We start from the raw sequence: 23804 nt of genomic DNA on the forward strand, positions 1-23804 counted from the left end.
GAGGGTAAAGTGTTGTAAATCATTGGTGATATGCAGGTTTTCTGCAATACTTGTCCCTCAAGTAGAGCAGTTGCTTCTGACACATTGTAGGAGACATTTTCGGATGCATTAACGGGATGAAAATTAATATTATAGCTACAGAGAAATCATTTTTACAGGAGCGAAATGATAACCCCTTTCATGACCCAAATTGAGTGTATTTACATGAGCAGTGTTAACTAGAAGAAAATTTTTACTGATGCTTCGTCAGGACCCGACAATTCGACAATCCTCTGAAAACTCATCCTTTCTTCATTCTATATTTTTGAATGGAATTGATCAAAAATAATTAAAAATAGCGTTGATGTAGGTAGACGATTCCTGAATAGATTTTTCTTTCTTTTCTTATCATCAAAACAATCACATTTATAAATTTGATGACAAGGAGACTTTACATCCGTTAGATTATATTCTGCCCGTCAATTCACGAAGGGTGAATGTTTCCTATTTGTATCCCAAGAAAAATCTTCAGGGATTTAAAAGGGATAAGTTTTTTCCGGCCCGAGAAACGGAACACCGAATTAAACAGTTTGGTTGTAAGACATGTAACAAGTTATTGGTCTGTATTTATCCCATTATGCAAATCAACAATATCAACCTTAAGTCCGGCGATTATTGAACTTAATTTTAGACGCCTAGACTGCTTTTATTTATTCCGGACTTGAAAATGTAATTCGCCAATATTCAATATCCTGTAAAGAGATTAGAGTTATGCTTCAAAAACGCATATTCTGAAATCTATCTTTGCAGAAACTAGGAATACAAGGTTGACCTAAGGAACTCTCACTGAAAAACTGGCTCATGCACTCAAGTGTCTGCCTCTCATTTCCTCTGTAATAGAATTTACCTGGCGAATGGAGGAAGAAAATTGCGTAGAGGCATATGAAAAATTGATGAAATTGTTGACGATACTACCATACACCTGTTGTAAGGAAGTCTGTGGAAAGTTTTTCCTCCACCAATCAGATTCCTGTCACGGTAACCAGCCAATAAGATTGTGTTGTCATGTTACGGTTGAACGCACCCACTCGCGCCAATTACCAACAAAAATGGCCGTCGGATCTTGTGCACAGCCGTGAAACAGTCTCTCTTCTTTCTCTATTTTCGAAAGCTGGTTTTCCTCAGCGCCTTGAAAAATCAGTCCGATGGATAGTTAGAAATACGTTATGTCTGGTGGTGGCTCAAAAAACCCTTCCACTCGTCTTTTACCTCCGATAAAAAATCCTCTTTTTAATCCGAATGAAGATCCAGAAGAAGTTAGGGTTACATCCGTGGTGAGTTGTTTGTGTCATTTTCGGTGTATTTCTATGTTCACGGCCTGCTGACCATAAGTGTATCTGTCTTGCAGAATAGTCATCCAGAACGATCTCGTCCCGGGAGAAGGTTGGGTGGTTTGGGGAATCTTTTCAGTTCACGACATCGAAACTCTGGCTCTCCGAGCAAGGCGCGCGAAGAGATCGAAGGATGTCGCGAGGATGCTAACGAAAACTTGAAAACGCTTTCTCCAAGTAGCAGTAGGCCTGTCTCGAAGGAGTCAGAAAGATTAAATAAGGGAAAGACTATAGCAGTAGAGGCAACAAAATCGGACACGGGGTCAGGGAATGTGAAAACGGTGAACTCAAGGGTGCCTAATTCATCACGCTTCGCCCGTAACCTCAGCAACCCAACGGAAGCTGTTAACGACACTAACTCCGATTCTAATTTGCCACTTGATAACGAAAAACATATACCTGTTTCATCTTCAAAGCAGAATTCAAAGTCTGAGATTACCGAAAAGAAGAGACCTGCACTTCTGCATAGAGACAAAGAAAAGCGATTACTGGTGAATCAACATTGCAATGATGACTGCAAGATTAAGTCAGCGAATTCTCGTCATGAAAGACTTCATGCAACTTCCTCTTCGGACACTGAAGTGGTCTCTCGTCGTGAGATCCGTTCACGAAGAGAGGAGAAAAAGCCTGAAAGGATAAAATATCACGATGCCTTGTCGCTAAGGTAAATGAAATTATGTTTTGGTTGTGTTGTATATGATATGATGTCATGCGTGCATCGCGATATTACACGCATTAGAGCACCATGAACAGTAAATTTCACCAGCTTCACTAGTCACAGAGTAGCAGGTCTGAAATATTCGTTTTACGCGTGTTATAAACCCGAAAAACCGAATCTTTCGACACTTTCTATCTCGAACCATCTTGTTTTTGTGATCGTGTGGGTGGTCTGGAAAACAATACGAGAAATTAAAAAAGTTTTGAGTGACATAACAATTTCCCCACTTCCATTGCATGCAAAGCTGTTGGTAATTGGGATTTTCCAATTTCCCATTTTTTTTCTCCAGTATGAAGTGCATTGTAGTTGTACAGTTTATGGCTGTAAAGTTTAGGTAAAACTATGTTTCAAAGCTTCACTATTTTGTGTCCCTGACTGAAACATGAATCTGACCCGTTGTGAGTGGTATAATAAGAAAGAAAACTGTGGTCTTACATAACTACTTTTGTTATGTAGTTACTGGCAGTGTGGCGTATATTATTGATATAAGTATTACTTTAAAATCTTCTGTGGAAACTAAATATGCTAAACTTGCTGAATTCAATTGAATTCTGTCAAACAAATGACACAGAAGAATCATCAGGAATACCCAAATTTAGGTTACTTGATTTAGAATGCTTAGTAACTATTTATTTCTTAAGTTTTGTGACATTTAAGAACACCACCATTAGCTACACAGTCGGTTTCTCTGTTCAGAGAACTATTTTTCATGGGTCAGGATATATTACTGAACCCTTGATAAGATTACCAGGTCCCTCTAAAGGAAAAGAAGAGTTGTCTAACTTGAAAAATACATGTGTGAGGAGAGTGGGCAATAAATTATTAATCAATTTCTTTTATTTAGAATGTTTTAACCTCTTTACTTCAAAAATGTCACTCCGGTAAGGCCTGAGATGGAGGTGTTCAATCCAACGGTTTAATTTCATACTGTATATTTATCTTTATTTTACCTGTCTGCATGATCATAGCAGTTTCCCAATATTGTCTGAATAACTTACTTGTTTGTCAATGTAGGGATGAAGGGTTAAAATTTGAGTATAATTGTATCAATTCCAAAACAAGCACTTTCTCTGAATAGGAATAGTAAAATTCTGAGGCTGTTGACAGATGATGGCAATAATTTCAAATTTCTTCCCTGGCTGTACTCCAAAAACACTGCCTTAAATCATGTTTCTTAAACCATAGATTTTTTTTAAATTACAACTAATTGATCACAAACTATTAACAAGATATTGTCCATTAATGATGTACTTAATAGAGGGAACTATTCAAGATGTGAGGTAATTTTCTGTGTGCATAATTGGGAGATACTTCCAAGACTTGGATCAAAACAGGATGTACTTAAGTGATGATTTTTTTTCTTTTTTTTTCCTTTTTTTTTTTTTTCTTCTTTCAGGAATGACATGAGGACAGCCTTGGCAACTGGAGACTATCAAACTCTTCTAGAATTTTTGACAACAACGTTTGATTCTTTCTCTGAGATGAATGAAGTCTTCAAGGTGCGATTTAATGAAGCTAGTGAACTTTGATGTTATGTCCGCTTCAAAGTGGTTACACATTGTGCAATTATAATATCTAAACACATCCTGTTTTGTTTATTTTTCTTTGAAGCGAAAAGATGAGTATAACTCTGAAGAGTTCTCTGAAAGTGGTATTGATCACGACTTTGTCAGGATAGCATATGAAATTGTTCTTACCCTGGTAATTTATGAATATTTATTCGATCTAAATAATTATATTTTTGCGTGAATTTCATTCTTTTTAATTTTTTAGAAGTAGGTACAATTTCAGACAAGAAAATGTGGTGGATTTTGTTCAAAACACAACTGTACTTGTACTGTGTACTTTTTAAAATCACATATATTTTTACATTTTAGCCTCAAGAGGTACACAAGAATGTTCTCAAGTCTGTGGTGAACAGCCTGTTACAAGAAATCAAAAGGTAACACATGCATAGTTTTTTGTTATAATGGAGTAGTGTTAAGGATTTTGAGGTAGCCAATTTGGAGAGAGGTTTAGTGTAGTGGGATCCACACTCCCAGACATGATCAGCTGGAACACCTCTCCAAACAACTTTTGTAATGTTCTTCACCTGCCTTCCCTTCCAATGTTGTTAATTGCCAATGTGTTCATGTCATCTTGCAGATCAACATTGAGTGGGGTGGGGTGGGGTGGGGGAGGGAGGCAGGAATTGAGAATCCCAATATATTTGTCAGGGAATGTGGGTTTACATGTAATCATACCCAGCCTTGCCTTAGAAAATGTTAGAAGTTTAGACTATGGGTATTGTGCCCAGTGACAAACCAGTTACTTTTAGTTTGAGGAGGGGATGAAAATTTATAAGAAACAAACCCTTTTAGGTTGTTTGGCTGCTAATTGATTCTGCTACAAGGTGCAAAGAAAGTCTGTTTTACAGCTTGCCCTTTGGATGAGCTGTACCTTACATCTACTAGCCTGAAAGTAATTTGTACTGGCCTGAAAAAATTTTTTCACAAGCAGAAAAAAAAAAGAGCTGTTTTGCTCTTGGTGCTGCCACAGTGTATAATTTTTTCTAAGTCCACCATTTGCAACATGTGAATGATTAACATGCATTTTAGACATTTTAGAATTTAGAAACACATTTTTTTTGACAGAAAAACAGGGTTGAAACTTTGAAACCAAAGTTCTCAAGGGACACACTAAACGATAATGTGGACTATATGAAAAGCTGCCTGCGAGAGCACTTCATTCTCCAGTTTGCTGCCCAAAAATTTTCCTGCCAGAGTATCTCTTAGCAGCTGACAGGAGAGATATTTAAACTATTAAAGGGAATGAAAATTTGATAGCTTTCATCAGTTTGCTTCTCATTCAAAAGTAGTGCATTCAGAAGATCATTTTTCTGAAGAAGGTTTGTTTGAGAGTCGGTTTTCCAAGTCAAGTTTCAGTGAAAAAATTATGCAAACAAAAATTATGCAAATTTGTGGTTCATCATGTTACAAGTAACCAAAGGTTTTTTACGTTTCTAAAGCACAAAAATGTTCATTTCATTTCTAGCAACTTTTTGTCTAAAAGATTAACAGGTAAAAACAATAATATGTGGTCTATATATTTTAATCAAAAAACACCTGGGGTATTGCTGTTTAGAATTTACCATATTGAAATGCACGTGACCAATATTTGCCAACCATTAACCATTTATTATGGTTAACCATTATTAACCATAATAAATTTCTCACTGGAGTTCAGGATCAAAACCTTTTGTTTACGTTCCTCACAAATGATTATGAAGCAAAATTTAGACAAATAGCTTTCTCTGGATTAGTAAGAATTATTAACATTTACCTCCCAAGTTTTTTTCAATATCTGCTTTTACTTTACGAATGGGATCTCAATATGTCTCGTCTGACATGTAATGCTATACTTTGTCTTGTTATGCAGATTTCACCTTGTCGGAGCGACTTTCGGTCTGCATGAATTTATTAGGAATTTAAAATATTTTTCTATCAGTACTTCAGATCTGTAATTTTAATTCTCAGAAAAATGTTCACTTGCCTTTTGGGCAAGTTAAGCACAGAATTCACTAGCCTGATTGCAAAATCCACTAGCCCTGGGCTATCAGACAGAACTTTCTTTGCATGCTGTGCTGATACATGTATTTATTAACTTGAATGTACATGCAATCTTTTCTTTTTTGTTCTTGTAAACATTGGGCATTTCCAAAATTTTTCATTCTCCCTCTAAGAATGTTATGTTGAGTCACTAGCTGCACTCTTTGCAATTTGTTGAATAACAAAACACCATGTTGTCTGGATCATTTTGTGTTACTCTTGTCATAGTGAACATTATTCTTATAAGGGTACAGTAACTGCAGCTGCCATGGTTCACTCAATATAATGTAAAACCTTTTATTTGCTTTTCATAGGCAAAGAACAAAGGATGATCTTAGGGCATTCACAATCCTTCTGCAGGTAATTAATGAACTGTTTTTGCAATACACACAAGAGTACATTTTTTTCATTTTCAGAAATATGAAAGTAAACACAAGTAGAGGTTACAAGCATTTCTTTTGATTATTGGCTGCCTAAAAAATATTACACTAGAATGCCTTGTGATAATACAATAAATTGAACTTGGACTGTAGACTGGGTTCAATGTAATACCCCCTACCGATGTAGCCTCACAGTTTCTTAAAAAAGGTAACCCCTTAATGAATAATTCACTCTCAGGTTTTCATGTTACCATGTTCCCAACAATAGCACTGTCACAGTGTGGTTCTATTTCTTTGTAAGTAAACCATACTCAACCCACAATTCCTCTAATAATTCTGGAAAAGGGCTTACACTTGAAATGCCACACTTTCTTTAGAAACTTACCCCCCTAATATTAACTGTCTGTAGTAACTGTCTGCTTAATTTCAGAATCCTCAGTTTGACAAGTCATCAACATATGTAATCTTTGCTTATCTTCTGCGGCAAGTGTCATCTCTCACAGATGGAGAGCATCAGTACCTTGTTCACTGGTTCAGAAGGTGATTAAATTTATGTCATGAGAATAATGCATAGATTGTGTCAGTCTTTGATCCTAAGGGAGGGTGGGAAAGTGTTGTGGGTTCTGTGATATGCATAATTTTTAAAGAATACCACAAAGAAATGAAAGCATTGTCATGGGAGTGAGGAAGTGACAGGCTCCAAGATGTTACTCTCTTGCAGAGGATTGTAAAATAAAATAAAAAAAAAACAGCAACAGAAACAAAAACAAAAAACCAATAACCAAAAAAATGAAACAACACTTGCACGCTGTCCTCAGTATTAAGACAATTACATGTATTTTGATTTGTTCTCTGTTATGAAAAGCTAGGAATACAGGACATTTCACACAAAAGACTTTTTGCACAAGTCTTTTAGCACAAGTTTGGAACGTTCGCACAATTCTTAGTGGTCATTTCGCACAACAATTATAAGTGAGAAACATCAATATAAAAGGTATACTAATTGATACTGATAAGACATCTCACCTTCACATGTCACTTTGAATAAGATCCAACGACGAGAACGTAGACATTTATTTACGTAATAACTTCAACTAGATTGAAACGCTTGTGAACACGATTACTTGAAGAAAGGAACAAATTTTTCTCTCTATGAAAATGTAAAGAACTCCCTATTCGAACGATTACTTCTTTTACTTTTCATTTGTTAAACGAAAAACCTTTTAGTTTTGACAGTACATCATCCACTACAAACAAACGAACATGACGACCCAACGCTAAGGACGCCATGTTGATTTCGAAAGTAATTGTCACCAATCCTCCCTCCTCTGAAGTCAAAGTAAAAACCTGCAAACTGTATCACTTTTTATTTAAAAGGAGAAAAGACCTATTTACAAAATTTCTGTGTAAATATATAAAATTCAAGTTCACGGCCATGTTACCCGACGAATCATGCAAATTTTAACTCGCTACTTGGTCAAGACTCATAGAAATTTAGCCCTTTCCTGCATTCATTTAAGTTATAGTACATCTAAATTTCTTTGTTTGTTTTGATCTTAAGCTTGAATGATTACTTATCGAACGGCTAGCATATAATCTTTGAATTACTTTGAATTCTTAAAACTTTCGTGAAATCATTTGTTTACATCACGGTTGCTATGACGCTTATCGATCGATACTGAACTCTCCATCACCTAGGTAATTGTTATTAGAATAATTTGAAAGGTTACTACTTGATAGATGTATTAAACTTCTCGATCTTTAAAATGATTACAGATGGAACTTGTCTTTCTACAAGATCACTAGTCACTACCTACACTGACACGTTCAAGTTGTCAAATCACAACACTTGCACATGCCAACATTCGATGTGAATCACTCTCTGACTATCGAGTTATTAACTGTTTTTGCTGTACGTATTACCAGTGTGCCTAATTTTCATTATATAACGAAGATATAAGAAGTAAGTTTTCAATAGCTTTATTTGAAACTCTTACAGATCGATAAAACATGCTATTTGAAGGCGATCGAACAAGGAGGGAAGACTGGTGACAATACTTTTGAAATCAATATGGTGTCCTTAGCGTGGGTCGTCATGTTTGCATGTTAACTTCGTAGTGGACGATACTGTCAAAACTAAAAGGTTTTTCGTTTGACAAAGAAAACGTTACAGAAGTTGTCGTTCGAATAGGGAGTTCTTTACATTTTCATGGAGAGAGAGATTTGTACCTTTCCTTTCTTCAAGAAAGAATAGTGATCGTGTTCATGAGCATTTTGATCTAGTTGAAGTTATTATGTAAATAAATGTCTACGTTCTCACCGTTGGATCATGTGAAGGTGAAATGTCTCATCAGTATCAATCAATATACCTTTTATATTGATGTTTCTCACTTATGATTATTGTGCGAAATGACCACTAAGAATTGTGTGAATGGTCCAAAACTTGTGCTAAAAGACTTGTGCGAAAAGTCTTTTGTGCGAAATGACCGGTTACCAAAGCTAGCTATTTTTTCTTTTTCTTAGAGTACATGTATATATACAATGTACTTACTGTTAGTTAACAGAAGTGTATTCTCTTTGACCTTTTCTAGATTACCTGTTAATTCCTTTAAGGCCATTGTAACAAGGGTAGAGCAGGTAATTTCTATTTGTATACAGGTAACATCTGAAAAGGTTTTGGTGTATATTCTTAAAATGAATTACAGTTCATGTTTTACAAAACTTGAGTACAGAAAGGATAAAGATACTTTTAAGCTCTAAGTGAATAAGCTAATTTACTTGCTACGGTAAAAACAGGAAAATATAGCAGTCTTTGTGTTGTGGTCTCTCAAAGTAAAGTGGTTTTAACAAGTGCACCCCATAAATTTTTATAAACACTGTATGATGGACTATGGGCTTATCCATTTAAACATTAATGTTCAGTAGTTGCTTCATTGTACATGCCCTGGTTGAGGTTTCTATGGTGTTTACATAATATGGCTGTTTGGCCTGTTGTTAATATCCTCCTGCCATGAAAAGCATTACAATCCATACAAAGATATTTTCTAGGTGATAAATTAAATTTATTAAAATGTTACATTTTAATTAAAACTTTGCATCTAATTACAATTTAGTTTCACTATCGACAGGAGTAAACCAAATCAATATCCACTGTAAATGCTTTTTTTAAAACTGGTTTTAGGGAAACATTCTGTAACCAAGTAATAAGTTCTTAGAAGCCAGCAGTCACTTATTTAAACTTGTTCATTCAAGTTCTCTCAACAAGTTTTGTCTCTCTGTAAAGTTTATCAGTGTTCGTCTCATTCCAACCAAAACCAATGAGCTACCGCCTGATGAGAAATGCACCTGGTGGATTCCTTCTGCTGTTAAAGTTCTAGCACTTTTGAGTATGGTTGAGTTAATTTTCTTGATGAATAAATTTATGTTAATCTCCTTATGAATAATTTAAAGTTAATTTTCCTCATGAATAATTTTGAGCATTAAATATTCATCGCCTACTCTAAGTACCATAACATAACATGGTAGAGAATTTGGAATTTAAAAAAAAAAATTAAGTTTCATGATCTAAATAGCCTTTTGTGAATTTCTGTGGAAAGCTATACTACAGATGCTATATTTAAACTGACCTTTTTATTCCTGACCATTGTAATGTGTTATTGTTTAGTATTTAGTTATATCAGGCTGGCATAAACTTGAGTCTTGTTATTTATAGCTGATAAAGTTCTCACTCAGTAATGTCATAAATTCTGAACTGAGCAAGATTGATTCAACATATATTTGAACATGGATTTATTTTCAAGTATTAAGTAAGCTTCATTATGGCACAGCTGTGAGAATAAAAGATAGAGTGAAATTCCAATGAAGGATGCAAGATTTGCCTCCTCAAAACTCAAACACGTACTCAGAACTCAAATATTTAAATATATGATAGAACATTTGAAAACGATAACATTGGGTTAAAAAAAAAAAAAAAAACAGTAACTGAGTACATCACGATAAGCTATTCTTCACCTCCTGTCCATTGAGGCATTGTGCATTGAACCTTTGATTTTAATCTCTTTGTGGATTATGTAATTTTTAAATTTTGTTGTTGTTATTGCTGTTATCAGATGCCTCTAACTGGCTGTTCACTCCTCCTGTTGTCAACCACAGTTTTTTCTACAATCACTCACTAGATCATATTGATCTGATGGCTGAGTATTATTCGTGGCAGAATCCCACAGCTAATCCTGGGTTAGTAAAAGTTCAATATTGATTTCAGTTCAAGTTCAAATTTGTTACTTGTAAGTAACTTATAGACTGCACTATTCCCTACCCACAAAATAGCGTTGTAGCTAATTGAGGCAAGAGGGAAAAGGGAATTTTAAAGTATTACAATTACAAGCTATCAGGCTGAAGCTACTTAAGAGTACATATGCATGGAATATTACTATTACATACATGTGCAATGTTAAAGTTTTAATAGAGCAATTACATACAATACCAAATAGTAAAATTTGAAAATAAAATTTGAAATAAGTTAATTAGACATTTCAGTTTACAAATTGCGTAAATAGAGAAAAAAATTAGGCAATTTTGGGTCAAAGTTGGTGGTGATCAGGAAAGTTTGTAATAACTACTGAACTTATATATGGTATATGATGAGGAGTTCTTTGTAGCCCAGTTGATATTGGAGTGAATCATAAAATCAGAACCACTTATAACTAGTTCCTCTTCCTAAGTGGCTACTCAGATTTTCTCTGTTCTATACTTGTCATAAATGATGGTAATACTGATTTAATTTTCCTTTTTGGTTTTAGAAAATTCTCCTTCTGCCAGTACCCTTTCATTCTTAGCCTGGCAGCCAAACGTTATATTATGCAGAAGGACTCAGAGTCACAAATGCTTGTCATGGCAAGGGTAAGAACAACCTTTTGACATGCAGATGAATCTGTGATCATTTAAATAAACAAATAATAAACAAATATATGTTTCATTGTTGCATTTATTTTTGGCTTGCAAATGAAACTGTTCATAAACGGTGTACAAATCGTGTGTAGCCAAAGTTTACATATTTGTCTTGATGGGTTGGAGATATAAACTCCTCACCTTCTTCTTAGGGATACACATAGGGGTTGTGAGTCTCTCTTAGGGTGTTCTATATCAGGGTTTGAAGGCCTTTTTTTCATCTAAATAGGTTCAGCAGGTTTTTAGGGACATTCTTGATCAAGTTTGACTATGAATATACAACTTGAATTAAATTTTTCAGCAAAATATTTACTTAAGAGGTGCCTATCTTCCCAGTATTTCTCTACGGGTGCCAGGGTTTGCACAGTTATTGTTTTCAGGTCTGATTCAGACCTTTTGTGACTGTAAAACTATGAAACTGCTGATTTTTCTGTATTTTTTTAGTTTGCCAACGCACCTTCTTCTGAAAGATTCTTCCTACAATGAATAATATTGACGAATGTTGCACTTTTCCATCTTAAAAAAAAACATATTTTCCCACGCTTCAAGAGCTCTCATATGACTTTGACCATCTAGACTGTGATGTGTAAGGGTATGTAGAAGTCTTTCTCATGTGATTTATTACTTGTCTTCTTTTACTTACCAACAGAAAAGTCTTGTGGCCAAAGTTCAGAGAAGAGAAATGCCAGACATGGGAATGCTGTTCCTCAACATCAAAGTTCGTCGCTCGAACTTGATTTCTGATTCGCTGAATGAGGTAGAATTTTCCAACACAACAAGTAAATCTAGAGAATTAATTTATTCAGCTAACAACTATTTATTTGTACTAAGTGATTGCACATGTAGATAGAAACATGTACTTTTATTTGTTGACTGTTCTGCGTATAGAATTGTTTCTGCGTTAACACTTACCAATCGTTACAATGTTTTTCCCAATGTCTTAGATTTCCAGAAAGCAAAGAGACTTGAAAAAGAAGCTAAAAGTCACATTTGCAGGAGAGCCAGGGCTGGATATGGGTGGGCTAACAAAAGAGTGGTTCCTTCTGCTCATTAGAAGAATCTTCAGACCAGAATATGGTAACGATATCTGCGTTTCTCTTCTTCTTTCGTCTCTCGATTTGTTCATTCCCTGTTCTCTGTAGTTTGAATTCTCTCGCTTGTGATTTCCCGCCACTGTGTTTTTTGCACCCAATCTCTGGGACTTAGAAGTTTCACAGCTAACTATTCCTTTCCATGTTATTTTAATCATTAAAGAACCAATCAGACTGCTCCAATCCAGTCCTTTCTTGCTTGCAATTTTTGTGTTCATTCTTTTGTGTCTTATTTTACGGTGCCTTTATTAAAATACGAACTCTGGGGTTCGAGCGAAGCTTGTAATTCTGTTTCATTCTTCCTTAAATCACCATCGCAACGGACACATAACACTAGATACAAAAGAAATGAATCGAAAGACTGTACTGCAATCTCTACTCAGGACATGTCCTTTCAAGCCCTCTGTGATGACATACTTATTTCCCGAGAGGTTCGCAACTTGTTTGATCCACCTCCAACTTTATTCAGTAGCTCGTTCATTTACGTTACAGAGAAGCGTACCAAAGAATGTATGGAATTAAATATAAAAAGCAACAGTGAGCGACACTGAACATACCAGTACCTATCAGTGAAGTGCCCCTTTGTTGAAATTCTTGCTGCCTTCAATCACTCTATTATCTATTTCATTGCTATAGGTATGTTTACTTATAATGAAAAGTCAAGAACCTACTGGTTTAGTAAAACATGTGTGGACAATGATTCTGAATTCAACTTGGTCGGTGTTGTATCCTTTTTAGACTAATTCCTGTAAGGTTTAATAATGAACTGGTATTTTCTTAATATATTTGGTGAAGTTTACATGCATGTGTTTCAGTAAAGAACCAGACTGTTTTTGTGGTTTGCATTCTTGACATTAATTGTTGCAATAGCTGATGGGATTAGCGGTGTATAACAGCATTATTCTGGACATAAGATTTCCTCCTTGTTGTTACAAGAAGCTGCTGAGTCCAGCTGTAGTTCCGTTTCATAATCCTAACGCCACAGTTGGTATCGCTTCATTAGGACTTCAGGATCTTATGGAAACAATGCCAGTAAGTTATAAAATAAAAACGTTGCATCGTGTAAACTTTATTTAGTAACTGGAAGTTTGCTCTCTTTAGTTGAGGGCTTTTGCAAGTGCGATGTCCAGGATTTTCGGTTGATTTTTGCGTCGCGAAAATTTCTGTTTAGCATGTACGGAACTAGTATTTGACGACACTCAATCGAAGTTGCCATATCGTCTTTATTTTGTAGGATCTTGGTCGAGGCTTGAAGGAACTTCTGGAATATGAAGGTGACGTGGAAGAAGATCTTTGTCAAACATTCCAGGTTAGTTGAGACACTATCGATCAGGATAACAGGTTCTGGAGTTACATAGAGAGAACAAAGCGGTGATACACAATTGCGATAGGCACATAAAGGGGGAAAGATGCTTTAAGAAAAGAAACTGTTTGCTTAAAGACGATGAGGCAAAATCGTCTAAGGGGATAGCAAATCAAGGGAATTCATTCTAAAGCTTGTAAATGATGAAATGCCAATGCAAAAGTTAATAAATAATGATATGGACAATTAAAGTTTACTTGATTATGTATAGAAAAGACAGTGAGATCTACGAGAAACACCTACATGTAAGAAACGAGTAGAAAGTCGAATACAATGTTAAAAAGAAAATCACTTTGAAGATAAATAGACGTGACAGATTCTATACTTACTTGTGTCCTATAACTTATTTTTTTGCCCTTGGTTGTAATCATCTTCAGCTTTCTTTGGTTAGACTTTTGACGATGGCTGCTTCATTTGCAGATTTCTTACACTATATTTGGTGAAGTTATCACCCATAACCTCAAGCCAAAAGGTGACAAAATCCCCGTTACTAAAGAAAACAGACAAGGTACATGTATAAACCGTACGTAGTATGTTAACTGTAATTCTTATTTCATCGACCAACCAGGGGCCTCTCTTGCCTCAGCACAGAAGGGTTTCTTCAACAATGTCAAATTACCTTGTGTCGCATAGCAGTAATTAAAATTGTATTCCTCATTGATGACCAAAAGTACTATGCGTTTGATCAATCAAAGTCGCGCGCAAGTTGGTGTGTTCGAAAGTATATCTGAGCAAGGTTTCAGAATTCCAATATGTTGGGCATTTCGTGTGTATAAAAATGGAACATTTTTTGCACGGAGATCATGCTGTAGGTTGAAGTAAAAGGCTATTGACGTCCGCGCAGTGTGTTAGTACAGTCGAAAAGCTGATATCAGTGTACGTTCATCCCAACTCGAATAGGGTGTAGTGCATGTTAAAGCTTACAGTGGAAACGTCTTTCTTTTTTTCAGAATACGTGAATCTTTACGTGGATTATCTGTTAAACAAGTCCATCTACCAACAGTTTGCCTCCTTCTATCATGGTTTCCACAGTGTCTGTGCTTCAAACGCCCTCATTGTTAGTATATCAATTGTTCGTTTCCTCTTACATTTGTTCCACTGTGCAGCTTTTTAGTCAGATGAAGTACTCAAATGTGTAAACTGTCTGCGCTCTGTGACCAAAAAAACCAAAAAAAAAAAACAGGCAAACCAGGTCCAATGGTTTGATCTCGCCTTATTCAGAATATTAAACATGGTGACGATTTCGGTAAGCAGGTTTTCAAGCCTGAAGGTTAAGTTTTGAAGTTTCGTTAACTCAAAATCACTTTTAGTTGATAACATGGTAGTTTTCTTTGAAACTAACTTGTTCCAATGGAGATTCAACATAAACTGACGCGCATGTATTTTGCGGCTGTGATCTTAGATGTTACGTTCAGAGGAAGTGGAGATGTTAGTCTGTGGAAACCCTGAACTTGACATGGATGCTCTAAGAAAAGTAACTGTCTATGATGGCTACACCAAGAATGATTCCGTCGTTAGGTATGTAAAGGACAACTGACACAATTCATTCGTCAGCTGACGTTTCGAGCGTTAGCCCTTCGCCAATCGCAGTGACGAAGGGCTAACGTACGAAACGTCACCTTTTAAACTCTTAAAGGTGGCTAATTTACGTTATCAACGCATTTGATAAAAGTAAATTACCCTGTTATACTCTCCCATCGACGCAGCACCACAGTTTTTTAAGAGACTTACCCCCTTATTTATTTGTAGTAGAGATGATGTCTGGCAGGCAGACAGATAGACAGCTTAAATACAGACAGAGTAACAAATTTAGACCAAGGCAGTCATCAGGCAAAAGGATGGTTAACTCTTAGATCTAGAGGTTACCAAATCTTCTGCGACAGTCTGTCTCATTCCCTTCAATCTTTAGGTATTTCTGGGACGTAGTTCTGTCCTTTTCTTTGGAGCTGAAGAAAAAACTGCTGCTATTTGCAACCGGAAGTGACCGTGTACCGATCGGTGGGATGGGCGAAATGGAATTCAAGATAATCCGTATGGAAGTAGCCCACAGCACCAGCATGTGAGTCAATCTACACTGAAACATCAGTTGCGAACTAAGTTCGAAAGAGCGCATTCGACTTTTGTTGAAAAACCGGAATAAACGCAACGGTTTCTCAGAGTAGAGGAAATATCAGAATGAGCCGATGAGAACTCAATTTAATACTTGTGTGGGAACTCCCTGAAGCGAAAGAAAAATGTAAATGAAATAGCTTTAATCTTGCATCCAGTTGGCTTAGAGCATAGAACGTGTTTTAAAGACCAATCGTGAGCGTATAAAGCAACCCGATGCATTCCAGGATCACAGGCAAATAAAAACTACATGAAAATTTCGTCTGCAGTACTAGACTTCAAGCGTCGCATATCTTTCATAGAAAAAACAAATAGTGACTGATTTACGCGTATCTAACGATTACATTTGATTCTTTCTTTTTAGGTTGCCAATGTCTCACACCTGCTTCAACCAGCTTATTCTTCCTCCATATAAGAACCGAAAGATCCTGAAGCAAAAACTCACTATTGCTATTTCTAACGCAGAGGGCTTCGGAATCGAGTAGTGATCACAATGGAAGGACTTTGTGAACGTCTCATTCTTCGCTTACCATCAGTAGTTATCCAATCCCGCAAAGCCGGACTTGGGCGGGAACAGCTCACGAGACACACAGCGATCTTGTCACCCTTATAGGAATGCATGGACATTTTAACAGTGTAAAACGTGTCAGAAGAATATTCTTTTTCTAATTCCAACTTCAATCAGCGGGACTAATCTTAATGTAACACACTAAGAGTTATGTATTGATTTGTTTACTTTATTTCAAAATTTCCGATTGCTCTGATATTTCCCTTCTTAAAAAAGGAGGACCCAACCGTTTGGTTTGACTGACAATTTCATGCTTTTGCTGTGATCGGTAAGGAAGGAAACGTTTTCAATGAATTGGTTTTAGTGGATCATCGCGCAACATCAGAGTCGATTAAAACATCAGTATTTGACGATTCTATAATCGAAAATCGCCGGTTCAAGTGTACAGTCTCGGCCAAAATAGTGATCTGACCTCATTTGCAGAGTTGTGGCGTCTTCCAAAGGTTGTGATATTTGGTAATTGTTTTGCATTGACTTCTTCAAACGCGTTAATGATTAATTTTTCCCAAGACTTAATTGTTAAGTAATTTGTTTTTAAAAGTGTACAGGTATGACAGTTGTAAACAGTGTATATACCTAGTCTTCATATTGAGATAACGTTTTATCAAAAGGACGATTTGTTTCAATGAGTGAATAGATGTTTTGAATAGTACTTTCTGTTGACAAGGGCTCTTGGTATTCTGGTCACTTTCTTTTAGGAAGTGAAGTAAAACATTTCAAGCGTATTTGATCCTAAATCATTTCCCGAAAATTCATTTGGAAAGGAAACAATAAAGAGTGCTTGCTTGTTAAATTGTGACCGTGGTGAGTAAAAAGCAGAATGTCTCAGTTACGAATGCTATCTGCTTTCGAAGATGACGTGACTCTTGAAACATGCCTATGAGCAATTCTCACTCTCCCGCAATAATGTTGTTAATATCTGCAAAAGATTGGTGTGTAGCTCAGGGAGAAGTTACAGTTAGTCACTTCTTGGAATTAAAAGTTAATTCTTTACAAACCATTAGCGACCACGCTCTTTGCGTCGCGCCTTTCATGGCTGTTGACGATCAAGCCTTTCCTTGCAAGTGGGTTTACCTTATTAATAGTACGTAAAGTTTGCGTTTTGCACATTTCGAATAGCTGAGGCGTTCTTGGGCTTGAATATGGGTACATGTTGTTCATTGATCGGCAGGAGGTCGTGGTTTCAGCGCTGTTTGCATATTGAACGAGGAATTCGAATATTGCCAGGATAGGAGCCGACTAATTCTGCCAAACAAACTTCAAGTCGTCGCCAGTAAGTGCGCATGTGTTCCAGTTCTTCCGTTCATCGCTCAGTGCTGTGCACCGAATGTGAGAGCAGTATTGGCAACAAATTAGCTTTAATCGTCTTCATTGTGGAAGATAACACGATTTTCCATCAATGCTACGCGAAAATTACAACTGAATTGCTAGGAAAGTCGAGGAGGAAAGTGCGTGTTCTGCGTGATTTAGTACATTTTCGCAAAGAATTTTCAGAATTTTGTACAGCGCACAAAGTTCACACACGGTTTCAAGGAGCCAATGCGATCAGACCTCTGAAGATGGGAACTTCCCACCAACAGCATACGTTTATGAATTTGCCATTGGGTGGAACAACATCAGCAACTTAGCCAGACGCGGACTATATCATAAAGGGCGGTCACTGTCGTACCAAGTCCACACGTAAAGCAATTTAATCATTTCAAACGATTCCATTTTTTAAAATATATTTTGCGTGAAATCGACCGTAATTAATTTGTTCTACACATTTACTCAAGTGAACTAAGTAACTATTTACATGAAACCTTGAAACCTTCATCACTAAAACAAGAAAAAGCTACAAAGGTTTACTTCTCTTGCTGAATTAAAGCAAAAAAGGGCAAGAATGTACGAACTAGCGGGCTGTAAACAAGATATGAGGTCACTTTCTACGATTTCCTACAGTGTGTTAGTAGAAGGAACCCTGCCAGCGAACCATATGCTCTGAATTATTGGTTTTGACTTAACCAATAGAATCACCCAGCCCACGGCTCTGGAATTTAGTTCTCAGTCGTCTTGTCACAAGCGTGGGACAAAAAAAAAATTTTTGAGTCCCTATGAGGATCGAACCTCAGACCTTCGGATTCCGCACTCCGATGCTAGTCAGAAATGTCTTGCTTTCACAGAAATCTGAAAAAGGAATCTGGAAAGGCATTCTGTAAAGGAATTCTCCGATAAGAGCTTATTTGCTACCGTAGAGAGAAAAATCAACTTCATTTATTACCTTTACTCGCTTACTTTGTACTCCAGTTTTCACTGCTACCTTAGCAAATGCAACTTACTGCTCCATAGTGCTCTACGGATTTAAATCTTAACTTTTTCACTGCTACGAAGCGAAAAGCTCGTCGCCTTTCTTGTTCTTAAAAAAAATAAATGTAACTAGTTTAACTTAAAACCTGGTTGGCTATTTTGTGCCATTCAGTTGCAATGTGTCCGAGACTTCTCTTTAATGGAGTAGAGCTTAGAAAGAGAGAAGGAGAAGAAAAGGCAAGATAATGCTAAAAAAACGTACAAAAAATCTGAGATGCTAGTTTTTCTAGTTATTTCAACCCAGCTCCAGGGTTTACATAGAATCTCTTGTGCAGTTATTTAACTTCGCAAAGCCTCCAGTCGAGCCTTCATGTCCTCCATTTCACCTTCATCATCTGATGGAACCATCGCTGCTGCCCCTTCCTGTTCTCCCTAAAAGAATGGGAAAGAATTTTAAAAATAATCATGTCATTCTAATCATGTTGTTGTCTTCAAGAAGGAAAAAACAATTTCGCTACCACATGCAGTGTGTGCCCTGACTGTCAGTTATATTGTATTTTGTTCAAATGAGAACAAAAAAACTGTTAGCAGTCATAATAAGCCATGTAGTTAAAAAAACAAGTCAAACTGAGGCTACACATGCATGATTACATATTGTAATTGAAAGGAAACTTGATCAAAGGACAAAATATGCAAAAGAAAGAAAACATAAAGCAGTTTCATCACAGTACAACACCATGTGGAAAGAATTGGATAAATACCAGCTAATCCTTGAAAGAGGAAATAAACCAGTTTGTTTGGCATTCCCATAAGTTATGTAATGGTACAAATATGATAGGATTGACTCTAATCAGTGATGCCCAAAGGAACTTTTCATATCATAATACTTACCGGTAGTGTATCTGAGACATGCCCAGCTTGGCCAAGGGTACCTAAACAACAAAACAAAAACTGATTAAAATACTTCACACTTGTGCTGTTTGAAAGAAAGAAAAACTCTTACTACAGTAATACACACTCTCACAATTACATGTATGTTGAATTGATCACTAAAACTGGCTAGTAAGTAACCAACAGAGATTAAGTGATTCAATAACAGAACTGGCAATTACTTTGTAACAAATGAAACAACAACCTAACCATAATCAACTCAACAATTAAAAAAAGAGCAATTACAGTGTAGTAGAATTCAGGGTTCATGATTGATAATCCTCCTGGTTCTAAGTGAATCAATCAGCATTGACCATATTTCTTCCACTCAAATTCAGCAGCTCAGTGGATCTTTCTTTTTTTATTTTTTTCATGCTCTAAGTTCTCCACAGTACATGTCCTTTTTGCATTATAAAACTATAAATTAAAATACAAAAGCAAAATATATGACCTTTTGTTACTTCAAAGAGAATTTTATCAACTTCTTCCTGAGCAGCCTCCTCCAGATCATCATCTTCTAATACTTCAAATGTGTCTTCTAACATCTCTTCAATTATACCAGCCTGCATGAAAATAGGTTTAATGTAATTGAAAACACATGTTAACCCTTTAAGTCCTACTAGTGACCTAGACAGAATTTCTCCTTACAATATCAATACAATATCTACCAGATAAGTGATGAGAAAAAAAAATATCAATTTGGGGATAATTAATGGATCCAATACTAAATTCTCTGAACTAACATTATGAGAATTGTATGGTTGACAGTGAGGAGAATTACAAATTTGATCTAGGCCTAAAAGGGTTAACAGTTACCACACTGTCAACTCTAAGTTTAAAATATAGCATAATGTAAATCTAGAAGAAATGCAATGGTATGAACAGCATCTAGAGCAATGCATACCTGAAACCACATACTTTAGAATGTGATTGGGAACTGACAAATTCTAGTCAAGTTAAAATCATAAATCTAATGAAAGAAACTATTCTGTTATGTCTCTATAAATAGAAACCTTCCCTCAAGTTCAAAACAGCTTGAAGTTTGTAAGCATGCACCAATAAATGATATACTGTTAATGTGCATTGCTCTCAGTTTGCTTGCACAGCTTCTTTGTCTTCTTCTGCGCATACCTTCATCATTTCTTTAGACATTTCATTCATTGTGGCCTGTATCTCTGGCACTTTCACCAGTTGCTGCATATATTTCATCACCTCACTACTCTTTTCTAGGGAACCAGCCATTCGCAATGTAGCTGAGAAAAATGAGTACAAGTAGTGAAATTATTTTTTAATATATGATAAGTATTCTGTAAGTCACTAATCATAATATATTCTCTTGTTATTCAAACAAGCTCGTGATAAGGGACCAGCCATTCAAAGTGTGGCTGAGAAAAATGAGAAGTATGGTGTCTTCCATTATAGAACCAAATACAATAGAGCTGAAATTTTACCAGTGAGTATATAAAATTCTACCACAATGATTGAAATTAATACTTGGTGCAAATTTCAAGTCAGTTTGGGATATAAGTTTGGTAATTTAATTTTTTCACATACTAATAAATACAAGATTACATTCATGGAACTTGTTTTTAGCAAAAGAATGTCAATTCTTGCAAGAATGACAGAAAAAGATCATCACTCATTTTTCAGTGATGCTTCCCTCTGAAATCTGAAATACAATTCATGTACATGTACATCTGGAACTGTTTTATTTTAGTTACCTTCCTCATACTCACAAAAAAAATTCAAAAATACAACCACCCTTGCAAAAAAGAAAAACTAATTCAATCTATAGAGAAGATGAAATTTAGTCAATGTTGATACACCTTTTTCTATGTACTAGAAATAAAAAACTCAATTTACTTCCTTACAGAAAATTTATAGTCTCAGTACCCTGGAGAACTGCTACATATAGCTAACCCTGGAAAGTTGACAAAGGTTTTGCTCACACTCAGGGTGTTAAAATGACTCACCCAACTGGTTCTTCATGCTCATCTCTACAGAGTTCAACTGTGCTTTAGAGGAATATATTTTGTTGACAGCTTTTCTAGATCTTATAATTTCTTTGGCCAATATTGTACAAACATCCTTGTGCCCTTTCTTTGCAGCGTCATTGAGAGACCTTTTAGCTTTTTCTTCCTCTCTTTGAATGGCTGCAAAAACAATAATGCATCATGTTTTGAAAAACAATTTCCAATGGTTAAATTTAGTGGTGAATGGCTAGGAATACCTCATTGACATTTTCTGCATATCAAATTTAAAAAAGATCAAGCTTGCACTTACCTCTGATTTGTCTGTCAAGAGCACGACCTTCTTTCCTCAAACCTCTGCACCATTCTTGTACCTGTACATTGTAAAAAGACCAAGTTACACTGTGTATTGACACTGATTTTTGAGCCAGTCACTTCAAGGTTTATTCATTTTTTCCTGACCAATTTTTTTCTGCCTTGTTTTGGTAGCTGATAACAAATGTTAAATTTTAAACATTATTAATACCAAATGTTGTTCTGCTCCAAGTCTCTGAGGTTAACAGATTTGCAAAAGAACTCTGCACTTCAGGATGAGTATCTGCAAGATGTGTGTGGTTTTTGAAGGACTCCTGCCCCAACCTTATTAACTTACCAACAATTTGGCAAGATAAGAATTGATTTTGATTTTTCACTGTTAAAGGGTTCACCTGAAACATTCCAAAACCAATTTGAATTTTAATAATGTTCTCCTTGTTCAAACAGAACAGGAAGCCATCACTGTTGTTTAAGGCAAAAGCATGGATCTTATGTTAGAAAATATTTACTACTTGCTTTAAATGCTTAAATTTGCTTTGCATCCTATTTTTCTTTGCATAGTATTCATTATCTTTATCTGAATAAAAAAAAAAATAAAAATTACACTTAATTAAAAAATTTCAAAATACAAAGTAGATAACAATTTGCATGAACAACTGCCTAAACACTGCATACCTTCTGAGCACTACATGTCTAGTGAGAGATCACTAATAAAAGATAACAGTGATGTGTAATTGGATGTAGTGTACATGTACTGTAGGTTAATATTAGTGAATACACCTGTAAGTGTAAAGATCATTTTTCAATCAGTAGCAAGTGAATATGTAATATTTTGATACAAATTATCCTGGATCAATTGCAGAACTACCAATCACTTAAATCCTTTCATTCCCAGGAGTGACCTGGAACTAATCTCTCTGTCCAATGGTTTTATCATACTCTATCTAGCAGGCAGGTAATGAGAATAAGGGTAAATGTCAACAACGGAATTCATGATCCAACACCAAGTTCTTAGAAGCAACAATTTATGGGAATTCTATTATAGATAGTGAGGAGAATTACTATTGAGATCTTGAGAGTGAAAGGGTTAACACTTTAACCCCTAAGAGTAACTAGCATCTAATTTCTTGTTACAATATCACCCATAACTTACACATTAAGGTCATGAACATAAAGGAATTGATCACCATTTAAAGAAGCTCTTGATTGTTAAACAAATTCTCCTTGTGAGCACCAAGTCATGGTTGGCAGAGAGATGTATAAAGAACAGTAAGGAGAATACGCATAATGAAGTTAAACTGTAAAGGCCTGAGAAACTTCAATGTATCAGTGCTAGAAACTACCACAAACAGGTGTATGTATATGTACCATTTCTTGTATGAAGGATCTTGGTATCAAAAAAGACATTAATAAGAAAATTCAATACCTCTGGTATAAATATTGTTGACAAAGTAAGAAGTCCTATCTGTTCTCAATCATAATCAGTAATCTACAACACTTGAGCTACATTGAGGGCCGTCATCATAGAGTGGTCACAGTCAGTTACTTATAATTATCTCGTAGTTTAGTTTGCAAATCACATATCTTCAACAGCCTCGTATAAATTAACATTGGAGTTTGAATTATGTCCCATAAGTAACGTTCCCTAAAGCTGACGATCGCAACGAAGCTCCGTTGCTTTCACTGGTGTAAAAATCGAAGTTGTCAGTTTCATTTTGAAAACTCAACATGCACTGTACTGCATGCATTATAAGCGAGTATCTTATCGCCTGCAACGGGCTTGGAGCGTGGCGATACAAGTGTTCATTCAGATATTTCATCTCCCTCTAATACTTTGTAATCGAAAAGAAAAAGCACATACGGATTTTACTTGCCAATATTAAGCTGAAGTAAATAACAAGTAACATATCACATTTAATGTGATGTTCCTCAGTAGCTCTAGCATAAAAGGATCGTAAACGTACGTAAAACTCCATATAAGCTAACAAACCTGTTCTTTTGGTGCTTTCTGCGGGGTTTGTCCAAACAATCCCATCGTAGTTTTCAGCAAAATAAGAAGAAATGTTTAGAAATGGAACGAGTATCGTTCATTTCCCCGTAGTTTCCTAAAATAGCAATTTTTGGACTCGTGACGTCACGGCTGTAGTCGATTGCGGTTCGGAAGGAAACG

At 35.9% G+C, this 23804-nt stretch overlaps 2 protein-coding genes across 2 annotated transcripts; one reads left to right on the forward strand and one right to left on the reverse strand.

Moving 5' to 3' along the window:
• Positions 1 to 1086: 1086 nt before the first annotated feature.
• Positions 1087 to 16926, forward strand: LOC131780591 (probable E3 ubiquitin-protein ligase HECTD2). The gene is made up of 21 exons (XM_059097202.2): positions 1087 to 1313; positions 1388 to 2034; positions 3485 to 3587; positions 3700 to 3789; positions 3966 to 4030; positions 5990 to 6035; positions 6486 to 6595; positions 8647 to 8692; positions 9339 to 9441; positions 10165 to 10288; positions 10855 to 10954; positions 11652 to 11759; positions 11947 to 12079; positions 12730 to 12818; positions 12964 to 13125; positions 13328 to 13402; positions 13877 to 13964; positions 14407 to 14513; positions 14859 to 14974; positions 15366 to 15515; positions 15930 to 16926. The coding sequence occupies exons 1-21, from the start codon at positions 1206 to 1208 to the stop codon at positions 16048 to 16050; spliced, it is 2691 nt and encodes an 896-aa protein (XP_058953185.2). The 5' UTR covers positions 1087 to 1205; the 3' UTR covers positions 16051 to 16926.
• A 1440-nt stretch (positions 16927 to 18366) lies between these two features.
• Positions 18367 to 23782, reverse strand: LOC131780584 (charged multivesicular body protein 3-like). The gene is made up of 7 exons (XM_059097196.2): positions 23625 to 23782; positions 21633 to 21693; positions 21323 to 21502; positions 20481 to 20602; positions 19801 to 19912; positions 19311 to 19351; positions 18367 to 18851 (listed from the first exon to the last, which is right to left on the reverse strand). The coding sequence occupies exons 1-7, from the start codon at positions 23667 to 23669 to the stop codon at positions 18759 to 18761; spliced, it is 654 nt and encodes a 217-aa protein (XP_058953179.1). The 5' UTR covers positions 23670 to 23782; the 3' UTR covers positions 18367 to 18758.
• Positions 23783 to 23804: the final 22 nt, after the last annotated feature.

Source organism: Pocillopora verrucosa, chromosome 1, assembly GCF_036669915.1.
Source record: "Pocillopora verrucosa isolate sample1 chromosome 1, ASM3666991v2, whole genome shotgun sequence".
In the NCBI taxonomy this organism is placed as follows: Eukaryota; Metazoa; Cnidaria; class Anthozoa; order Scleractinia; family Pocilloporidae; genus Pocillopora; species Pocillopora verrucosa.